This window comes from Haliotis rufescens, unplaced genomic scaffold, assembly GCF_023055435.1.
Source record: "Haliotis rufescens isolate VD_foot unplaced genomic scaffold, xgHalRufe1.0.p SCAF_113, whole genome shotgun sequence".
Lineage (NCBI taxonomy): Eukaryota > Metazoa > Mollusca > Gastropoda > Lepetellida > Haliotidae > Haliotis > Haliotis rufescens.
Window position 1 is genome coordinate 452,464 of NW_025963795.1, and position 25,235 is coordinate 477,698.

The 25,235-nt window shown below is 47.3% G+C and overlaps 1 protein-coding gene across 4 annotated transcripts in view; it reads right to left on the minus strand.

Moving 5' to 3' along the window:
* The window catches only part of LOC124124729 (unconventional myosin-XVI-like), a 201,040-nt gene that overhangs the window by 9,285 nt on the left and 166,520 nt on the right, over positions 1–25,235 (minus strand). For all 4 annotated transcript variants that reach the window (XM_046487972.2, XM_046487973.2, XM_046487971.2 and 1 more), the window contains one exon: positions 9,835–9,885. In XM_046487972.2, the coding sequence (XP_046343928.1) occupies positions 9,835–9,885 (51 nt within the window). The remainder of the gene's footprint in view (positions 1–9,834; positions 9,886–25,235) is intronic.

Here is a 25,235-nt window from a genome sequence, read left to right on the forward strand (position 1 = left end):
TGGTACATGTATATTACAAGTATACCAAAGTCAACGCAGGGTGTATCATGAGTATATCATGGTCATCACAGTCGGTATATCTCGAGTAAACACGGGTGGTACATGTATATTACAAGTATACCATAGTCAATGCGGGGGATATCATGAGTATATCATGGTCATCACAGTCGGTATATCTCGAGTAAACACGGGTGGTACATGTATATTACAAGTATACCAAAGTCAACGCAGGGTATATCATGAGTATATCATGGTCATCACAGTCGGTATATCTCGAGTAAACACGGGTGGTACATGTATATTACAAGTATACCATAGTCAATGCGGGGTATATCATGAGTATATCATGGTCATCACAGTCGGTATATCTCAGGTAAACACGGGTGGTACATGTATATTACAAGTATACCATAGTCAACGCGGGGTATATCATGAGTATATCATGGTCATCACAGTCGGTATATCTCGAGTAAACACGGGTGGTACATGTATATTACAAGTATACCATAGTCAACGCGGGGTATATCATGAGTATATCATGGTCATCACAGTCGGTATATCTCCGGTAAACACGGGTGGTACATGTATATTACAAGTATACCATAGTCAACGCGGGGTATATCATGAGTATATCATGGTCATCACAGTCGGTATATCTCAGGTAAACACGGGTGGTACATGTATATTACAAGTATACCATAGTCAACACGGGGTATATCATAAGTATATCATAGGTCACCACAGGTGGTATGTCATGACTTTTCAAGGGTGGATAAAAAAACCTTATCATACCTCCATGTCAGAATGAAGAGATCTGATTGGTCCATGTCATCTTGAAAAAATACTGTGTAACCCGCATTGGAGGGTAATATATTTCTCAGGAGGGGAATTGTGATGGATGATGATGCTATCCACATGTTGACAGAATGAACAACTGAGTTTTCAGTAAATGCTTACTTTGGATGCCATGTCACACAGAATCAAAGGGCTATAACTCTAGCTGGTTTATAAGATATAGCACTTTTCACAAGCAAATATTAGAACAAGTATGAACCTTAAACAAACAAGAGTGTTTCTTAACATTGCACACTACAGGAATAAATCTCTTATACCTCGCCATGAGCAGGACAGGCTCACATAGAGAGCCAGAATAAATCCCTTATATCCCGCTTAAAAGCAAAAATCTGCAAGCTTTTCCGGGGCAATGGAAGTAATTGACATAGCACAAGTTAAACTCAGCTCAATCGAACAGCTGTTTTCTTTCAATTTTGATTATGTGTTAATTCTTTTACAATGTCACATTTAAACATGTTGGTAAGATACATTCGTATGGCGAGTGGTATAAAACCTGATGCGGGACACATAAAACCCCGTTACCCCTAGTGATCCTGCTACAACTTATCATATATATACCGGTAATACATAATATGTTTGTTTCCAGTGTAGTATGACTAGGTTGTCCAGGTGTGGCCTGGTTTGTGTGTGTTCTCAACAACTGGATTGTTTCATCCCGAAGTTATCCGCTGTATTCATGTATTTCACAGTTGTACCAACAATAATGTTCAGAACAAAGTAATGTTTCATGTTTTGTGGGACACGAGCACATTCCCATCTGGGCAAAGTATCTGGCCAACAGCAGAGGGATGGACCAGTGAGTGAAGCCCTCCTACAATCATCAGCCTCCTCTCGGCGGTGGAATCTTGTACAGCATCATGCTACCTGCTTCAGGAATACACCCTGACGACTACACGATGATGCATCTGTCTGATGAAGCTGCCTCGGTATACAGGGATGCTGAATGTCCCTCAAACACATCATCAACATTAACAGACTGGTAAAACTTAGTGTATTGTATTTGCTATCGGTTGCCAGGGGTATACTCGTCATGATCATTTTTGTGTATTAACTACTGGATTTGATTTTGTCCATGCATTTATTACCAGCTTAGTCTTTCAAGATATGGTCCATTTCAGCCAACAGTAATTATATTTTTAGATGTCTCAAATCTGAGGCATTACAGCCTGGTATGGATGCGACATTGCTACAGCCTGGTTTGGCATGGTGAGATTAGTCGGCCAAGACTGGAATGAAACCTTGACTTGATCTTGGTTTCCATGGTAATGAGTTGATTTTGTGCATTCATAGTTGTGCATAATCTTATTAAGATAGAATCAGCTTCATGACGTTTTCAACTGCTTAACACGAACTTGTTCACCCTACATTAGATTCCTGGTCTTGATGTCAACACATATTTATTTAACTAATCTTTTTTCTGTTTTTATTGAAGATGCTCACATGATTTGAAGCTCTTTGTGAAGCAAGACCCGTTGTATTACAATATAGATCTTGATTATTGATCAGATCGTCTTCACTAGGCACTGCCATTTTGTTTGAAGCAAATGCAAGTGATATGAGAGGTGGAATCTGATTGGTGACAGTAGGAGGGACATAGAAGGGACATAACTCATAATAACCACTGGTGGAGCTATGATTGAGCCCAGAAATTCCAGCCTAGGTCAACAGGGGTGGAAAAAGGACTTTTAGAGTCAGTAAATGCCTTTGTCTCGGGAAGATGTGGTATGCCTGTCTGAAGAAGTGTCTTAAAGAAAGACAGCTCTTGAATTTGCAGCAGCAGGTGGAGTCATCCCACAGATGACATCCTTATCTTCTTAGTTTGCTGACAGGATTAACCTCTTTGGTCATGTGGACAAAGCGTCTTGCCTTGGATCAGAAGGTTTGTAGTTTGAATCCAATCACCATGGCAATGACAAATGCATTTGAGATGATCAGGGAGATTGTTCCACAGTCCTGTCCATAATTACAGCATGGACAAGAGGTGCTCAGGCTGCCTGATCTTTGAGATTGATGTGGAATGAGCTCTTTTATGACCTCCCTGATATATTTGGGTGCTCGTCCTCGCTGCACCTTGATGACTAGATGTTGTGTCAGTGATGCTCTCAGTGCAGTCACCCTGCGTATCCTGGCTCCCAGCAACTGTCCTCATCCCTGCTATGATGTGTTCAGTACAAGTCAGAGACACCAGCAGATCCTCGTGCTGTGAGTGACATGTGATACATCCCCCTTGGTGTATATACATAATACTCACATACCAGCACACCATAGATACATAACACTATCACTGGATCATTGACAGCTGATGGCATTGACTAGCTGTTGCTGATATCTGACAAGATGCTGTCTACGGAACAACTGACAGTCAGGCTACAAGTCGAGATGAAAACTCCCATGTCTCAACCCATAATTTGGACACATTTAACGACCCTACTTTATCTTACAGGGAAGTGATAATCGTAGGTCATGTGTCGGAACTATCAAGCAACTGATCTCATCTTGGGACGAGGCATGTGGCTGGCCAGGTGAAGGAGATTCCACTGACGTTATCACTATAAGTAGTTGTCAGCAAGTACTATGTTGTTTTCAGTTCAGATTGGCCAAGACAAAGACAGAGAAGTCAGCAGCTCCTCGTCAAAGTCATGACTCTTTCTGGATCCTATCATATTCAGATTTCTAGGTCTGGAACTGACCAAGACCTGCTCTAGGGACCATGGACCACAGATGCAGACTGTAAGCTTTCACCAGATACTAAAGGTGTTACAACTACTTTATACCTGAGATCACATACTACTGCTGTTACAACTACTTTGTACCTGAGACCAGTTACTAGTGGTGTTACAACTACTTTAAACCTGAGACCAGATACTATTGGTGTTACAACTACTTTATACTCGAGACCAGATACTAGTGGTGTTACAACTACTTTGTACCTGAGACCAGATACTACTGCTGTTACAACTACTTTATACTCGAGACCAGATACTAGTGGTGTTACAACTACCTTATACCTGAGACCAGATACAATTGGTGTTACAACTACTTTATACCTGAGACCAGATACTATTGGTGTTACAACTACTTTAAACCTGAGACCAGATACTATTGGTGTTACAACTACTTTATACTCGAGACCAGATACTGGTGCTGTTACAACTACTTTATACCTGAGACCAGATACTGCCAGTGCTACAACTACTTTATGCCTGAGATACCACTCCGTTGCAACAAGTCAAAGAGGCAGGTGCTCGCTATTCTTGGAGGCGAAATATTTGATGAGTCACTAAAAGAGCAAAAATAGAACGCTGCAGGAGATGTTGGAAATAAAGGTGGGAATGATAGCTGCCACACAGCTGAACAGGAGCCAGGGCTGTGTGGAGGACCTGTACACGACCTGCTGTATGATGCAGACAGGAGCCAGGTCTGTGTGGAGGACCTGTACATCACCTGCTGTGTGATGCAGACAGGAGGCAGGTCTGTGTGGAGGACCTGTACATGACCTGCTGTATGATGCAGACAGGAGCCAGGGCTGTGTGGAGGACCTGTACACGACCTGCTGTATGATGCAGACAGGAGGCAGGTCTGTGTGGAGGACCTGTACACGACCTGCTGTGTGGAGGACCTGTACATGACCTGCTGTGTGGAGGACTTGTACACGACCTGCTGCGTGATGCAGACAGGAGCCAGGGTTGTGTGGAGGACCTGTACATCACCTGCTGCGTGATGCAGACAGGAGCCAGGGTTGTGTGGAGGACCTGTACATGACCTGCTGCGTGATGCAGACAGGAGCCAGGGTTGTGTGGAGGACCTGTACATGACCTGCTGTGTGGAGGACCTGTACATCACCTGCTGTATGATGCAGACAGGAGCCAGGGTTGTGTGGAGGACCTGTACATGATCTGCTGTGTGGAGGACCTGTACATCACCTGCTGTATGATGCAGACAGGAGCCAGGGTTGTGTGGAGGACCTGTACATCACCTGCTGCGTGATGCAGACAGGAGCCAGGGTTGTGTGGAGGACCTGTACATGACCTGCTGTGTGGAGGACCTGTACATGACCTGCTGTGTGGAGGACTTGTACATCACCTGCTGTGTGATGCAGACAGGAGCCAGGGTTGTGTGGAGGACCTGTACATGACCTGCTGTGTGGAGGACCTGTACATCACCTGCTGCGTGATGCAGACAGGAGCCAGGGTTGTGTGGAGGACCTGTACATGACCTGCTGTGTGGAGGACCTGTACATCACCTGCTGCGTGATGCAGACAGGAGCCGGGGCTGTGTGAGGTACCTGTACATCACCTGCTGCGTGATGCAGACAGGAGCCAGGGTTGTGTGGAGGACCTGTACACGACCTGCTGTGGGATGCAGACAGGAGCCAGGGTTGTGTGGAGGACCTGTACATCACCTGCTGCGTGATGCAGACAGGAGCCAGGGCTGTGTGGAGGACCTGTACATCACCTGCTGCGTGATGCAGACAGGAGCCAGGGCTGTGTGGAGGACCTGTACATCACCTGCTGCGTGATGCAGACAGGAGCCAGGGTTGTGTGGAGGACCTGTACATCACCTGCTGCGTGATGCAGACAGGAGCCAGGGTTGTGTGGAGGACCTGTACATCACCTGCTGTGAGATGCAGACAGGAGCCAGGGCTGTGTGGAGGACCTGTACATCACCTGCTGTGAGATGCAGACAGGAGTCTACAGTGAGGGGAATCCCATACTGACAGGCTTCCTCGCCCAATAAACTACAAAATACTGTATATCTTAAAATTAATGCGAGTGTAAATTAAATGTGAAAAATGTGAGTGGTCTTTGCTTGCATTATAAACATCACATTTATATGGACAATATCCGGGTAAAACATTTTGGATAGCAGAATTACCAACTTTCATCAATTAAGAAATTACTGTTTATTGTTTGTTTGTTTGTGTGTTGTTTAATGCCGCACTCAATAATATTCCAGCTATGTGACGGCGGTCTGTATAATAATCGAGTCTGGACCAGATAATCTAGTGATTGACATCATGAGCATCAATGCACGCAATTGGGATCGATGGCCTATATCAACCAAGTCAGTGAGCCTGATCACTACCGCTAGTCACTGTTTATTGAGCAGCACTTGTAACAATTATATAAACAATGTCATTCAAACACTAATTACATCCTGTGAATTGTCACACCTGCAAGTCCAGACAGACGCCACCCACGCAACACGGTGTCTTTGTTCTTTGTGACTGTGTCAAAGGCCAACACGAGCCAGCGTGCATGTATTGTTTTAGCGAAAGTACTCTACTCAGCGCTTATAAGCGGTGCTATTTGGTATGTGATTGGACTAATGTAAGGTTGGATTAAGGTGTGGATTCTCCTGTAAACCTGACAGAGGACATTTTCTTTAGATATAAATCCACCGATGCTTAATAGCAGGGGGTGTGTGTCGCATTCATATTGAGATGCATTTTGTTAATTCGCCATATTACTGAGAATGACGCGGTTGTCCACATATGCCTCCATGTGCACCTTAACGCCGATCACATCAACCAAAACCCCCCTGAGATACACTCCCTCTTCCAAACCCTCCTGAAGGGGCTAGGGGCCAGCGGTCGCATTCTTTTGGAGACACATTAATTTCAGAATTAACAGTATTCAGGCAAATCAACTTAGACATCCTTATGGGGTCAGATTATTGGCAGCAGTATTCTGGAGGACAAGACAAAGAACACACCTTTTTGTTGGTGAAAAGTCAGACATACTCGGCAATTGAGTCGGGAAAACTTATCACTGTGATGATGAGACAACTGGAGTGTATCTGTCTTGTCTGGTATTTAACACTGTGACCATGATTCTGGTATTTAACACTGTGACCATGATTCTGGTATTAATTACCCACAGGATCAGAAATAAGCGGGTTCATTAGAATCGCATGCCAGTAGTGCAAGCATCACTTCTCGTGCACCAGTGTATTGGTTCTGTATGGCACTGTTGCTGCATTCGAATCTTATTGTGACTGAAGGTCACATGGACAGAGTATATCTGAAGGTTGCTATGTATGATGCATCTAGTGGACATGTGGTAGCTGGAGATGTTGGTCAGTGTGTCAGGAATATCAGGTCAATATGCTGCACCTGGGTGTATGCCTGGAACCCCCACTGACTACACTGGAGTTTGTGTGTGTGTGAGGGGGGAGGGAGGGGGGAGGACTCACTTCTCTACACTGTACTCTGGTAGTGTGTGGGGTCGGAAGAGGGGAGGGACTCACTTCTCTTCACTGTACACTGGCAGGCTGTGGGGTCAAGAAGAGGGAGGGACTCACTTCTCTACACTGTACACTGGCAGTGTGTGGGGTCGGAAGAGGGGAGGGACTCACTTCTCGACACTGTACACTGGCAGTCTGTGGGGTCAAGAAGAGGGAGGGACTCACTTCTCTACACTGTACACTGGCAGTGTGTGGGGTAGGAAGAGGGGAGGGACTCACTTCTCTACCCTGTACACTGGCAGTGTGTGGGGTAGGAAGAGGGGAGGGACTCACTTCTCGACACTGTACACTGGCAGTCTGTGGGGCCAAGAAGGGGGAGGGATGCACTTCTCTACACTGTACACTGGCAGTCTGTGGGGTCAAGAAGGGGGAGGGACTCACTTCTCTACACTGGACACTGGCAGTCTGTGGGGTCAAGAAGAGGGAGGGACTCACTTCTCTACACTGTACACTGGCAGTGTGTGGGGTCGGAAGAGGGGAGGGACTCACTGCTCGACACTGTACACTGGCAGCCTGTGGGGTCAAGAAGGGGGAGGGATGCACTTCTCTACACTGTACACTGGCAGTCTGGGGGGTCAAGAAGGGGGAGGGACTCACTTCTCTACACTGGACACTGGCAGTCTGTGGGGTGGGGAAGGGGGAGGGACTCACTTCTCTACACTGTACACTGGCAGTCTGTGGGGTCAAGAAGGGGGAGGGACTCACTGCTCGACACTGTACACTGGCAACCTGTGGGGTCAAGAAGGGGGAGGGACTCACTTCTCTACACTGTACACTGGCAGCCTGTGGGGTCAAGAAGGGGGAGGGACTCACTTCTCTACACTGGCAGTCTGTGGGGTGGAGAAGGGGGAGGGACTCACTTCTCTACACTGTACACTGGCAGTCTGTGGGGTCAAGAAGGGGGAGGGACTCACTGCTCGACACTGTACACTGGCAGCCTGTGGGGTCAAGAAGGGGGAGGGACTCACTTCTCTACACTGTACACTGGCAGCCTGTGGGGTCAAGAAGGGGGAGGGAATCACTTCTCTACACTGTACACTGGCAGTCTGTGGGGTCAAGAAGGGGGAGGGACTCACTTCTCTACACTGTACACTGGCAGTCTTTGGGGTCAAGAAGGGGGAGGGACTCACTGCTCGACACTGTACACTGGCAGCCTGTGGGGTCAAGAAGGGGGAGGGACTCACTTCTCTACACTGTACACTGGCAGTCTGTGGGGTCAAGAAGGGGGAGGGACTCACTGCTCGACACTGTACACTGGCAGTCTGTGGGGTCAAGAAGGGGGAGGGACTCACTTCTCTACACTGGACACTGGCAGTCTGTGGGGTCAAGAAGGGGGAGGGACTCACTTCTCTACACTGTACACTGGCAGTCTGTGGGGTCAAGAAGAGGGAGGGACTCACTTCTCTACACTGTACACTGGCAGTCTGTGGGGTCAAGAAGGGGGAGGGACTCACTGCTCGACACTGTACACTGGCAGCCTGTGGGGTCAAGAAGGGGGAGGGACTCACTTCTCTACACTGTACACTGGCAGCCTGTGGGGTCAAGAAGGGGGAGGGACTCACTGCTCGACACTGTACACTGGCAGTCTGTGGGGTCAAGAAGGGGGAGGGACTCACTGCTCGACACTGTACACTGGCAGTCTGTGGGGTGGGGAAGAGGGGAGGGACTCACTTTTCTACACTGTACACTGGCAGTCTGTGGGGTCAAGAAGGGGGAGGGACTCACTGCTCGACACTGTACACTGGCAGTGTGTGGGGTGGGGAAGGGGGAGGGACTCACTTCTCTACACTGGACACTGGCAGTCTGTGGGGTGGGGAAGGGGGAGGGACTCACATCTCGACACTGTACACTGGCAGTGTGTGGGGTGGGGAAGGGGGAGGGACTCACTGCTCGACACTGTACACTGGCAGCCTGTGGGGTGGGGAAGGGGGAGGGACTCACTGCTCGACACTGTACACTGGCAGTCTGTGGGGTCAAGAAGGGGGAGGGACTCACTGCTCGACACTGTACACTGGCAGCCTGTGGGATCAAGAAGGGGGAGGGACTCACTTCTCTACACTGTACACTGGCAGTCTGTGGGGTGGGGAAGGGGGAGGGACTCACATCTCGACACTGTACACTGGCAGTGTGTGGGGTGGGGAAGGGGGAGGGACTCACTGCTCGACACTGTACACTGGCAGTGTGTGGGGTGGGGAAGGGGGAGGGACTCACTGCTCGACACTGTACACTGGCAGCCTGTGGGGTGGGGAAGGGGGAGGGACTCACTGCTCGACACTGTACACTGGCAGCCTGTGGGGTCAAGAAGGGGGAGGGACTCACTTCTCTACACTGGACACTGGCAGTCTGTGGGGTGGGGAAGGGGGAGGGACTCACTGCTCGACACTGTACACTGGCAGTGTGTGGGGTGGGGAAGGGGGAGGGACTCACTGCTCGACACTGTACACTGGCAGCCTGTGGGGTCAAGAAGGGGGAGGGACTCACTGCTCGACACTGTACACTGGCAGTGTGTGGGGTGGGGAAGGGGGAGGGACTCACTGCTCGACACTGTACACTGGCAGTCTGTGGGGTCAAGAAGGGGGAGGGACTCACTGCTCGACACTGTACACTGGCAGCCTGTGGGGTCAAGAAGGGGGAGGGACTCACTTCTCTACACTGGACACTGGCAGTCTGTGGGGTGGAGAAGGGGGAGGGAACTATTCCCCAGCTGTGAGAGAGTTACAAACTGGTACTCACCGATGTCGTCAGGTATCTCGAGATCCATGTTGTAAGGTAAGGGGGACCTCTCTGGAAGATAACATACACCACATTAGATGACAACAACTTCATCTCGCTTGATGAACTTCAAGAACTCAGACATGCATACGGAAACATATCTCTTCATGATCAAACATGGCCATCTTGCAAGAGACAGGGATATAACAGTATCCCATTGCAAGAGACAGGGATATAACAGTTTATAACAGCTATGTATCCCATTGCAAGAGACAGGGATAACAGTATATAACAGCAATGTCTCCCATTGTAAGAGACAGGTATATAACAGTTTATAACAGTTATGTCTCTAATAGCAAGACATGTATATATAACAGTTATAACACAGTTAGCTATCTCTCACAGGCATTTCTGCAGCCTTCACTCTGACATTCAGCCACGAGGCCACAGCCACAGAAACATTATCACACAACGAGATGATTACAGGATATGTCACAATGCAATCAGTGGGAGACATATCGGAGAGGAACACCCTGGCTAGTCCGTGATATGCCACAATGTCATTAATGTGTTGAAGATCGGAGGGGAAGCAGAATAGGCGTATATATGATGCTGCAGTCACTCTGTACACCCACCCCCCCCCCTCTACAAACACCCCAACCCCCTGCTGCTGCGGCTGCTGCTGCTGTTTGCCGATGTGTAAGATGCCGGTGATGCCAAACTCCCCCCCCCCCCCACCGACACAAGTGGGAGGAAGGGGATTTTGTGGGATGGGATGATATTGAATTGGACTTTTCAGAATAACTCCTCACATTTGTTAGTCAATATTTTTCAGGAATCCAAACATTTGCTTGCGTGAAAACAACATGGATGTTAATTGCCATGGCGACACACCTAGAATGAACAAACACACAGGTCAACTGTCAAACTTCTCCCAGCTAACACAATCAGCCGACACAACCAGCCAACACAATCAGCCGACACAACCAGCCAACACAATCAGCCGACACAACCAGCCGACACAACCAGCCATCAGGAAATGTTTAGAGGAAATGTCTTCCTGGGCCACTTCCTAGTGTTGCCAGATGGTGGCTGCACACCATGAGACACATGTGATCACCTCTGTAAAGTGATAGTCAAGCTTTGGTGCTGAGACACAACCAATTTCTGTATAAATATATTTCCATCTCCAAGATTGCAGGGCTCCAAAGACAAGCCAGTGAGGTGTTGTGATACTCTCCCACGTGCTGCATGATTCGACACAAACACATGGCAGACATGCCCCATCACCTACTTCCGGGTGCAGACACCAAGTTTCTCCATGGAACCTCCTGTTACCAACACCTCTCTCTGTGATGCAATTAATAAACCTTTTGTTGTTAACACATACCAGAAAAGAGCCCAGATAATCTGTCTGAATCTGGAGGAATCTAGACTTGCCAGACTATTTCAGACATGCTTGAGTTTTGTCATATGTCTGTTTGAGGATCTGCATGAGACTACAACCGCCAAGTGATGGTCTCTCCACACAGCTATAGTATGTCTGCACTGCGTAGTACCCTGCCTGGAGGCGGCCTGCAGTATCGCATGTCGGGATGTCAAGGATAGTATTTCCCTACAAGAAGCTAGGTGATTGTTTCTCCATGTGCTGGTTTTTCCATCAGCGCTGCACTCTTGTTTAGTGCTTTCTGGAATTTGCTTCTGTTTGTGTCTGGTTAGAAGCAAGTGAAGTTCATGAATGAAACTGCTTTCACAAAGAGGTTCTTTAATAACAACACACTTTCTATTTTTCCGATTCAGAATTGCAAGTTGCACTGAATATATACTTTATTGACTCAGAAGCCATCTGTGGCAAGAGACACAAGTAAGTACCAGGTTTCACACTGGTTCATTTCAAAGTCATTTCGCTGTCATGCAAAATGTCCTGAAGATATTTCTCAACACAGTATACTGACTCCGAGCTGACCAGACCTTGTTTTAGCCCCTTAATACCGAGCTCCAGACGAGGTAACAATAAGTACCATCTTTTAACGTCTTTCGGTATGACGCAGCCGGGGATCGAACCCTGGACCTTCCGCTCCACGACCACTAGACTAGGGAAGATACTGAAGGACCACAGACTCGGCAGTTTGTCCAGCCGGGATCGAACCCTGGACCTTCCGCTCCACTACCACTAGACTAGGGAAGATACTGAAGGACCACAGACTGAGCAGTTTGTCCAGCCGGGGATGAAACCCTGACAGTGGAGGTGAACAGGACATACAGACACACTATAGCAGCCCATGACATACAGACACACTATAGCAGCCCATGACATACACACACACTATAGCAGCCCATGACATACACACACACTATAGCAGCACATGACATACACACACACTATAGCAGCCCATGACATACACACACACTATAGCAGCCCATGACATACACACACACTATAGCAGCCCATGACATACAGACACACTATAGCAGCCCATGACATACACACACACTATAGCAGCACATGACATACACACACACTATAGCAGCCCATGACATACAGACACACTATAGCAGCCCATGACATACACACACACTATAGCACCCCATGACATACAGACACACTATAGCAGCCCATGACATACACACACACTATAGCAGCCCATGACATACACACACACTATAGCAGCCCATGACATACACACACACTATAGCAGCCCATGACATACACACACACTATAGCAGCCCATGACATACAGACACACTATAGCAGCCCATGACATACACACACACTATAGCAGCCCATGACATACAGACACACTATAGCAGCCCATGACATACAGACACACTATAGCAGCCCATGACATACACACACACTATAGCAGCCCATGACATACAGACACACTATAGCAGCCCATGACATACAGACACACTATAGCAGCCCATGACATATAGACACACTATAGCAGCCCATGACATACACACACACTATAGCAGCCCATGACATACACACACACTATAGCAGCCCATGACATACACACACACTATAGCAGCCCATGACATACACACACACTATAGCAGCCCATGACATATAGACACACTATAGCAGCCCATGACATACAGACACACTATAACAGCCCATGACATATAGACACACTATAGCAGCCCATGACATACAGACACACTATAGCAGCCCATGACATACAGACACACTATAGCAGCCCATGACATACACACACACTATAGCACCCCATGACATACAGACACACTATAGCACCCCATGACATACACACACACTATAGCAGCCCATGACATACACACACACTATAGCAGCCCATGACATACAGACACACTATAGCAGCCCATGACATATAGACACACTATAGCAGCCCATGACATACAGACACACTATAGCAGCCCATGACATACAGACACACTATAGCAGCCCATGACATACACACACACTATAGCACCCCATGACATACACACACACTATAGCAGCCCATGACATACACACACACTATAGCAGCCCATGACATACACACACACTATAGCAGCCCATGACATACACACACACTATAGCAGCCCATGACATACACACACACTATAGCAGCCCATGACATACAGACACACTATAGCAGCCCATGACATACAGACACACTATAGCAGCCCATGACATACACACACACTATAGCAGCCCATGACATACAGACACACTATAGCAGCCCATGACATACACACACACTATAGCAGCCCATGACATACACACACACTATAGCAGCCCATGACATATAGACACACTATAGCAGCCCATGACATACAGACACACTATAGCAGCCCATGACATATAGACACACTATAGCAGCCCATGACATACACACACACTATAGCAGCCCATGACATACAGACACACTATAGCAGCCCATGACATACACACACACTATAGCACCCCATGACATACATACACACTATAGCAGCCCATGACATACACACACACTATAGCAGCCCATGACATACAGACACACTATATCAGCCCATGACATACACACACACTATAGCAGCCCATGACATACAGACACACTATAGCAGCCCATGACATACACACACACTATAGCAGCCCATGACATACACACACACTATAGCAGCCCATGACATACACACACACTATAGCAGCCCATGACATACAGACACACTATAGCAGCCCATGACATAGAGACACACTATAGCAGCCCATGACATACAGACACACTATAGCAGCCCATGACATACACACACACTATAGCAGCCCATGACATACACACACACTATAGCAGCCCATGACATACACACACACTATAGCAGCCCATGACATACAGACACACTATAGCAGCCCATGACATACACACACACTATAGCAGCCCATGACATACAGACACACTATAGCAGCCCATGACATACACACACACTATAGCAGCCCATGACATACACACACACTATAGCAGCCCATGACATACAGACACACTATAGCAGCCCATGACATACACACACACTATAGCAGCCCATGACATACAGACACACTATAGCAGCCCATGACATACACACACACTATAGCAGCCCATGACATATAGACACACTATAGCAGCCCATGACATACACACACACTATAGCAGCCCATGACATACAGACACACTATAGCAGCCCATGACATACACACACACTATAGCAGCCCATGACATACACACACACTATAGCAGCCCATGACATACACACACACTATAGCAGCACATGACATACACACACACTATAGCAGCCCATGACATACAGACACACTATAGCAGCCCATGACATACACACACTATAGCAGCCCATGACATACACACACACTATAGCAGCCCATTACATACACACACACTATAGCAGCCCATGACATAGAGACACTATAGTTAATGAGTGAGTGAGTTGGTTTTAACCCCGCTTTTAACAGTATTCCAGCTTACACGGCGTGTCAGCTTAATGTGGGAGGAAGGCCCGAAGTGATGCAGGTCTGACAAGGTAAGGATGTCATCTGTGGGATGGCTCCACACCCTTCGACACTGATACAGTAAGGATGTCATCTGTGGGATGGCTCCATACCCTGCTCCACTGACAAGGTAAGGATGTCATCAGTTGGATAACTTTACACCTTTCGACACTGACAAGGTAAGGATGTCATCTGTGGGATAACTTTACACCCTTCGACACTGACAAGGTAAGGATGTCATCAGTTGGATAACTTTACACCCTTCGACACTGACAAGGTAAGGATGTTATCAGTTGGATATAACTTTACACCCTTCGACACTGACAAGGTAAGGATGTCATCAGTTGGATAACTTTACACCCTGCTACAATGAGATTCATGACCCCCTGACTGCCATGCTTCCTTCAGAGCACAGTTTTACATTGTTTCAGCATTCTAGGTGCGTATCTCGGCATCAGCCCATCTCACACACATTCCGACATTCTGTGAGTTATTGTGAGGAATTCCATCTTCTTTAATCACAAGATTAACTGGAGCCTCTTCAACAGCCTCCCAACAGCAGCTGTGCAGGGAGGCCGATACAGGGAGGTTAAGGGAGGCTATTTATCCTGCAGTCATGTTAGACAGGCAAGCCGCAGATAGCAGCCTGAGTCTTTCAGGGCATGGTAATTGCCCAGAACACCAGGTGAATTTTATCTACTGATTAAAGTACATTAACTCTGCTTGGAACATTTTGGAATTGTAACAGAAAAGAATTGATCATAATGTCTAGAAGTTGCTGATATGTTCTGTCTTAGCTACCAGTCTACTAATCCATGTCTGGCAGAACAACTAATCCATGTCTGGCAGAACTACTAATCCATGTCTGGCAGAACAACTAATCCATGTCTGGCAGAACTACTAATCCATGTCTGGCAGAACAACTAATCCATGTCTGGCAGAACTACTAATCCATGTCTGGCAGAACTACTAATCCATGTCTGGCAGAACAACGAATCAATGTCTGGCAGAACTACTAATCCATGTCTTGCAGAACAACTAATCCATGCCTGGCAGAACAACTAATCCATGTCTGGCAGAACTACTAATCCATGTCTGGCAGAACTACTAATCCATGTCTGGCAGAACTACTAATCCATGTCAGGCAGAACAACTAATCCATGTCTGGCAGAACTACTAATCCATGTCTGGCAGAACTACTAATCCATGTCAGGCAGAACAACTAATCCATGTCTGGCAGAACAACTAATCCATGTCTGGCAGAACTACTAATCTATGTCTGGCAGAACTACTAATCCATGTCTGGCAGAACTACCAGTCAGTCCATGCCTGGTGAGGAGTGGAAACAATGTATTCTCTAGAAATCTAGTTCAGAGTTATAACACATGGTTGACTTGATTCAGTGTCACACCTCTCTGTTCATGATGATAACCCTTCTAGGACTCCATACACAAAACATCTTACTGCTGATGGATGTAACAAGAATTGAGCCCTGACAGGTGCACCCTGGGTAGAAGCCATTGATTGACAGCTGTGCTCTGCTGATGTGGATTGCAGTCAGTCAGAGTTCTGCACCTCCTGGAATGGGATACAAATGTCAATGTTTGGAAACAGTGTTTCTCTGGTATCAGACGAGAAGTTTGTCCAGCAGCAAGCAGCCAGGTGCAGAGTGCTGCCTGATTGGTTCAGCATGATCCTCTCAGATGGCCACAGTAAACTGTGTTCCCTCTCACACAATGCCAGATGGATACACACACAAGATAGACGCCAGCAAGCCGGGGGGGGGGGGGGGGGGGGGGGTTCAGCCACTCCACACACACTTGGCAGCAGATTGAAGACGCTTACAAGTGCCACATAACTTTCGATGTACCACAAAATAATTTGACAGTTTGATAGTCAGGGCTTTTCTATCCATGCCATGTTAACTGTATGTGGACACTGACTGGGTGGTCACTGATGTTGTCCAGCTGAATATTTCCCTGTGTGTAGGCTTATAGTGGGGCATGGCTGTATCCCCGTGTATAGGTTTATGGAGGGGCATGGCTGTATCCCTGTGTGGGGGCTTATAGAGGGGCATGGCTGTATACCCGTGTATAGGTTTATGGAGGGGCATGGCTGTATCCCTGTGTATAGGTTTATGGAGGGGCATGGCTGTATCCCTGTGTGGGGGCTTATAGAGGGGCATGGCTGTATCCCTGTGTATAGGTTTATGGAGGGGCATGGCTGTATCCCTGTGTATAGGTTTATGGAGGGGCATGGCTGTATCCCTGTGTATAGGTTTATAGAGGGGCATGGCTGTATCCCCGTGTATAGGCTTATAGAGGGGCATGGCTGTATCCCTGTGTGGGGGCTTATGAGGGGCATGGCTGTATCACCGTGTATAGGTTTATGGAGGGGCATGGCTGTATCCCTGTGTGTAGGCTTATGGAGGGGCATGGCTGTATCCCTGTGTATAGGTTTATAGAGGGGCATGGCTGTATCCCTGTGTGGGGGCTTATAGAGGGGCATGGCTGTATCCCCGTGTATAGGTTTATGGAGGGGCATGGCTGTATCCCTGTGTGTAGGTTTATGGAGGGGCATGGCTGTATCCCTGTGTATAGGTTTATAGAGGGGCATGGCTGTATCCCTGTGTATAGGTTTGTGGAGGGGCATGGCTGTATCCCTGTGTATAGGTTTATAGAGGGGCATGGCTGTATCCCTGTGTATAGGTTTATAGAGGGGCATGGCTGTATCCCTGTGTATAGGTTTATGGAGGGGCATGGCTGTATCCCTGTGTATAGGTTTATGGAGGGGCATGGCTGTATCCCTGTGTGGGGGCTTATAGAGGGGCATGGCTGTATCCCCGTGTATAGGTTTATGGAGGGGCATGGCTGTAACCCCGTGTATAGGTTTATAGAGGGGCATGGCTGTATCCCTGTGTATAGGTTTATAGAGGGGCATGGCTGTATCCCTGTGTGGGGGCTTATAGAGGGGCATGGCTGTATCACCATGTATAGGTTTATGGAGGGGCATGGCTGTATCCCTGTGTATAGGTTTATGGAGGGGCATGGCTGTATCCCTGTGTATAGGTTTATGGAGGGGCATGGCTGTATCCCTGTGTATAGGTTTATAGAGGGGCATGGCTGTATCCCTGTGTGGGGGCTTATAGAGGGGCATGGCTGTATCCCTGTGTATAGGTTTATGGAGGGGCATGGCTGTATCCCTGTGTATAGGTTTATGGAGGGGCATGGCTGTATCCCTGTGTATAGGTTTATAGAGGGGCATGGCTGTATCCCTGTGTGGGGGTTTATAGAGGGGCATGGCTGTATCCCTGTGTGGGGGCTTATAGAGGGGCATGGCTATATCCCTGTGTATAGGTTTATGGAGGGGCATGGCTGTATCCCTGTGTGGGGGCTTATAGAGGGGCATGGCTGTATCCCCGTGTATAGGTTTATGGAGGGGCATGGCTGTATCCCTGTGTATAGGTTTATGGAGGGGCATGGCTGTATCCCTGTGTGGGGGCTTATAGAGGGGCATGGCTGTATCCCTGTGTATAGGTTTATAGAGGGGCATGGCTGTATCCCTGTGTGTGGGCTTATAGAGGGGCATGGCTGTATCCCTGTGTGTGGGCTTATAGAGGGGCAGAAAGACGTGTTTTGCAGTACTGGAGGTCATCCAAGCAAACATCCTATCAGACTGTTGTTTTTACACAATTCCTGCATTTGTCTGAATCTCTGGAGATGAGGAGAACGCTATTTAACGTATTAAATCTTTACATATGTCAACACTTTTGGTGTTAGTTGATATTTGCCTCAGTAACATGTAACCGATATCTTCAAGGTAATTAGGCCATTGTGTCTTGTGTTCAGTTGATATGGTCGTTTATCTTAAACATTTCACATCTGAGGCCAAGGATAAACAGACCCGCAAATTGGAGAGAGTTGCCATGGTGATGAAAAAGTCTGAATCTCATAGCTGCAATAGTTGAGGGTTGTTCTGGGGAGGGGGGAACGGGAACAGCTCCCAGGCCACACAAACCACCCTCACCCTCACCCTCACCCTCACCCTCACCCCCACCCCCATCCCCTATACAAATCACACCCAGACTGCGATGATATAATCCACACATGATGCTGTTGGGCCACTGCTGTGCCAAGTGGTCGGGAGAATGGAGACACAGAGTCACATGCATGCTAACATCAAACATCTGTACTAGTTACTATGTAGGGACATGTAGAGATCTTTTAATGGAGCTCAGAACATTGCTTAATTTCACATCAGGCAATCTGGACTTTCCAAATCAATCTCGCCAGAACTTCCTTCCTTTATTTATCCTCTATTGTCTGGGAGACAGACTGCTAGTATGAGTCCTGTCGCTAATGCTGGTCATATGGTGCCAGCCCACCGAGACACCCCACCTTGGATACCCCACTCAGACCCAGTAACGTCACTTCGAGCTCACCAGCCCACCGAGACACCCCACCTTGGATACCCCACTCAGACCCAGTATTGTGACTTTGAGCTCACCAGCCCACCGAGACACCCCACCCTGGATACCCCACTCAGACCCAGTATTGTGACTTCGAGCTCACCAGCCCACCGAGACACCCCACCCTGGATACCCCACTCAGACCCAGTATTGTGACTTCGAGCTCACCAGCCCACCGAGACACCCCACCTTGGATACCCCGCTCAGACCCAGTATTGTGACTTCGAGCTCACCAGCCCACTGAGACACCCCACCCTGGATACCCCACTCAGACCCAGTATTGTGACTTCGAGCTCACCAGCCCACCGAGACACCCCAGCTTGGATACCCCACTCAGACCCAGTATTGTGACTTCGAGCTCACCAGCCCACTGAGACACACCACCTTGGATACCCCACTCAGACCCAGTATTGTGACTTCGAGCTCACCAGTCCTTGTTTGATCCCCGTCATCTTTTGGTATGATGAGACCTGAGATCGAACCAACCTCCAGGCATATGTTCTATCCACAAGACAATGGAGGTACTCTTAGTTCACCAAAAACATGCTGGTCCACAAAAGTGAGTGTCTAGGCTGGCTGGGACCGGTATGTTATTTATCTCTGTCGTGGCAGTGTGTGTCTGAGGCAGCAGGGGAAAACCACGGTATGGTATTTATCTCTGTCGTGGCAGTGTGTGTCTGAGGCAGCAGGGGAAAACCACGGTATGGTATTTATCTCTGTCGTGGCAGTGTGTGTCTGAGGCAGCAGGGGAAAACCACGGTATGGTGTTTATCTCAGTCGTGGCAGTGTGTGTCTGAGGCAGCAGGGGAAAACCACGGTATGGTATTTATCTCTGTCGTGGCAGTGTGTGTCTGTGATCAACCCTGTTTTCATATTGGTCCCTGTGACAGATCTATGAAGATTTTGATCAGAATGGATCTGATGTGTAACAGTTCAGCTTTCACAGCAAACCTTGTTACACAAGTTATGAATGGCCTGGCTGCGTCAAGACTTCCATCTTATCTCTCACTAGAGTGTTCCCCTCTCTCCCTCGCGTGGGGAAATGTGAGGGTTGAGGGTGGCAAGACATGGAGGGATGGCTTCCTCTGCATCAACACACACCACACATCATAACTCGACCTACATCACCTTGCATCAACATCCGGAGCAAGTGGTATTTGGCTGCCGTTCAACATGGGATGGGATGACTTGGCTGGAGGTGGTGGTGGGAGGGGAGCTGTGACACTCGGAATGGATGTATTCAGCCAGGTGATGAAGATATGTTGTGTGACGACACAAGTATTGTATCCTGTGTTCAATACCATAGAGTTGTCGACATGTTACTGTGTGAGTAGGGAGTGAAGTTGTTCCAGCAGTGAGTCTGTCATGTTTAGAGGATGTATGAGACGGAGTGAAGTTGTTCCGGCAGTGAGTCTGTCATGTTTAGAGGGTGTATGAGACGGAGTGAAGTTGTTCCGGCAGTGAGTCCGTCACGTTTAGAGGGTGTATGAGACGGAGTGAAGTTGTTCCGGCAGTGAGTCTGTCATGTTTAGAGGGTGTATGAGACGGAGTGAAGTTGTTCCGGCAGTGAGTCCGTCACGTTTAGAGGGTGTATGAGACGGAGTGAAGTTGTTCCGGCAGTGAGTCCGTCACGTTTAGAGGATGTATGAGACGGAGTGAAGTTGTTCCGGCAGTGAGTCTGTTGTGTTTAGAGGGTGTATGAGACGGAGTGAAGTTGTTCCGGCAGTGAGTCTGTCATGTTTAGAGGATGTATGAGACGGAGTGAAGTTGTTCCGACAGTGAGTCCGTCATGTTTAGAGGGTGTATGAGACGGAGTGAAGTTGTTCCGGCAGTGAGTCTGTCATGTTTAGAGGATGTATGAGACGGAGTGAAGTTGTTCCGGCAGTGAGTCTGTCATGTTTAGAGGATGTATGAGACGGAGTGAAGTTGTTCCGGCAGTGAGTCTGTCATGTTTAGAGGGTGTATGAGACGGAGTGAAGTTGTTCCGGCAGTGAGTCTGTTGTGTTTAGAGGGTGTATGAGACGGAGTGAAGTTGTTCCGACAGTGAGTCTGTCATGTTTAGAGGCTGTATGAGACGGAGTGAAGTTGTTCCGGCAGTGAGTCTGTCATGTTTAGAGGATGTATGAGACGGAGTGAAGTTGTTCCGGCAGTGAGTCTGTCATGTTTAGAGGGTGTATGAGACGGAGTGAAGTTGTTCCGGCAGTGAGTCTGTTGTGTTTAGAGGGTGTATGAGACGGAGTGAAGTTGTTCCGGCAGTGAGTCTGTCATGTTTAGAGGATGTATGAGACGGAGTGAAGTTGTTCCGGCAGTGAGTCTGTCATGTTTAGAGGGTGTATGAGACGGAGTGAAGTTGTTCCGGCAGTGAGTCTGTTGTGTTTAGAGGGTGTATGAGACGGAGTGAAGTTGTTCCGACAGTGAGTCTGTCATGTTTAGAGGATGTATGAGACGGAGTGAAGTTGTTCCGACAGTGAGTCCGTCATGTTTAGAGGGTGTATGAGACGGAGTGAAGTTGTTCCGACAGTGAGTCTGTTGTGTTTAGAGGGTGTATGAGACGGAGTGAAGTTGTTCCGGCAGTGAGTCTGTTGTGTTTAGAGGGTGTATGAGACGGAGTGAAGTTGTTCCGGCAGTGAGTCTGTCATGTTTAGAGGGTGTATGAGACGGAGTGAAGTTGTTCCGACAGTGAGTCCGTCATGTTTAGAGGGTGTATGAGACGGAGTGAAGTTGTTCCGACAGTGAGTCCGTCATGTTTAGAGGCTGTCTGAGACGGAGTGAAGTTGTTCCGACAGTGAGTCTGTCATGTTTAGAGGATGTATGAGACGGAGTGAAGTTGTTCCAGCAGTGAGTCTGCCATGTTTAGAGGCTGTCTGAGACGGAGTGAAGTTGTTCCGGCAGTGAGTCTGCCATGTTTAGAGGCTGTCTGAGACGGAGTGAAGTTGTTCCGGCAGTGAGTCTGTCATGTTTAGAGGCTGTCTGAGACGGAGTGAAGTTGTTCCGGCAGTGAGTCTGTCATGTTTAGAGGCTGTCTGAGACGGAGTGAAGTTGTTCCGGCAGTGAGTCTGTCATGTTTAGAGGCTGTCTGAGACGGAGTGAAGTTGTTCCGGCAGTGAGTCTGTCATGTTTAGAGGCTGTCTGAGACGGAGTGAAGTTGTTCCGGCAGTGAGTCTGTCATGTTTAGAGGCTGTCTGAGACGGAGTGAAGTTGTTCCGGCAGTGAGTCTGTCATGTTTAGAGGCTGTCTGAGACGGAGTGAAGTTGTTCCGGCAGTGAGTCTGTCATGTTTAGAGGCTGTCTGAGACGGAGTGAAGTTGTTCCCTGGACCATATTGTCCAGTGGACCATCATAACTTCTAGAAGACCCTCATATTGTCTCTCAAACCAACATATCGTCAAATGGACCATGATATGGTCTAGTGGATCAGCATATTGTCAAGTGGATAATCATAACTTCTAGAAGACCAGCATATTGTCTCTCAAACCAACATATCGTCAAATGGACCATGATATGGTCTAGTGGATCAGCATATTGTCTAGTGGATAATCATTACTTCTAGAAGACCCTCATATTGTCTCTCAAACCAACATATCGTCAAATGGACCATGATATGGTCTAGTGGATCTGCATATTGTCCAGTGGACCATCCTACCACTAGTGGACCGGCACAGTGATCTAGCACATACAAACACATCTCCAACGTATATGTAATGGCACCTCTAAGCATAACAAGCCTCTCTGTCGCACACTCACAAGATAACTATCTACCTTCCAGCAACAAGTATGCAGGTTCTCTAGTGAAAGTTTTCACTGGCGCTCAGCCAAATGTCAGTCTCTCTCAGGACTGTAACAGAAGGAATACAGTACACCATCACCTATACCACACTAGGTGGTGTATAACAGAAGGAATACAGTATACCATCAACTATACCACACTAGGTGGTGTATAACAGAAGGAATACAGTACACCATCAACTATACCACACTAGGTGGTGTATAACAGTAGGAATACAGTACACCATCAACTATACCACACTAGGTGGTGTATAACAGAAGGAATACAGTATACCATCAACTATACCACACTAGGTGGTGTATAACAGAAGGAATACAGTACACCATCAACTATACCACACTAGGTGGTGTATAACAGAAGGAATACAGTACACCATCAACTATACCACACTAGGTGGTGTATAACAGAAGGAATACAGTACACCATCAACTATACCACACTAGGTGGTGTATGACAGAAGGAATACAGTACACCATCAACTATACCACACTAGGTGGTGTATAACAGAAGGAATACAGTACACCATCAACTATACCACACTAGGTGGTGTATGACAGAAGGAATACAGTACACCATCAACTATACCCCACTAGGTGGTGTATAACAGAAGGAATACAGTACACCATCAACTATACCCCACTAGGTGGTGTATAACAGAAGGAATACAGTATACCATCAACTATACCACACTAGGTGGTGTATAACAGTAGGAATACAGTACACCATCAACTATACCACACTAGGTGGTGTATAACAGTAGGAATACAGTACACCATCAACTAGTGAGTGAGTGAGTGAGTATGGTTTTACGCCGCTTTTAGCAATATTCCAGCAATATCACGGCGGGGAACACCAGAAATGGGCTTCACACATTGTACCCATGTCGGGGATCGAACCCGGGTCTTCGGCACACCATCAACTATACCACACTAGGTGGTGTATAACAGTAGGAATACAGTATACCATCAACTATACCACACTAGGTGGTGTATAACAGAAGGAATACAGTACACCATCAACTATACCACACTAGGTGGTGTATAACAGAAGGAATACAGTACACCATCAACTATACCACACTAGGTGGTGTATAACAGTAGGAATACAGTACACCATCAACTAGGTGGTGTATAACAGAAGGAATACAGTACACCATCAACTATACCACACTAGGTGGTGTATAACAGAAGGAATACAGTACACCATCAACTATACCACACTAGGTGGTGTATAACAGAAGGAATACAGTATACCATCAACTATACCACACTAGGTGGTGTATAACAGAAGGAATACAGTACACCATCAACTATACCACACTAGGTGGTGTATAACAGAAGGAATACAGTATACCATCAACTATACCACACTAGGTGGTGTATAACAGAAGGAATACAGTACACCATCAACTATACCACACTAGGTGGTGTATAACAGAAGGAATACAGTACACCATCAACTATACCACACTAGGTGGTGTATAACAGAAGGAATACAGTACACCATCAACTAGGTGGTGTATAACAGAAGGAATACAGTACACCATCAACTATACGACACTAGGTGGTGTATAACAGAAGGAATACAGTACACCATCAACTATACCACACTAGGTGGTGTATAACAGAAGGAATACAGTATACCATCAACTATACCACACTAGGTGGTGTATAACAGAAGGAAGACAGTACACCATCAACTATACCACACTAGGTGGTGTATAACAGAAGGAATACAGTACACCATCAACTATACCACACTAGGTGGTGTATAACAGTAGGAATACAGTACACCATCAACTAGGTGGTGTATAACAGAAGGAATACAGTACACCATCAACTATACCACACTAGGTGGTGTATAACAGAAGGAATACAGTACACCATCACCTTTACCACACTAGGTGGTGTATGAGAGATGGAATACAGTACACCATCAACTATACCACACTAGGTGGTGTATAACAGTAGGAATACAGTGCACCATCAACTATACCACACTAGGTGGTGTATAACAGTAGGAATACAGTATACCATCAACTATACCACACTAGGTGGTGTATAACAGTAGGAATACAGTACACCATCAACTATACCACACTAGGTGGTGTATAACAGAAGGAATACAGTACACCATCAACTATACCACACTACGTGGTGTATAACAGAAGGAATACAGTACACCATC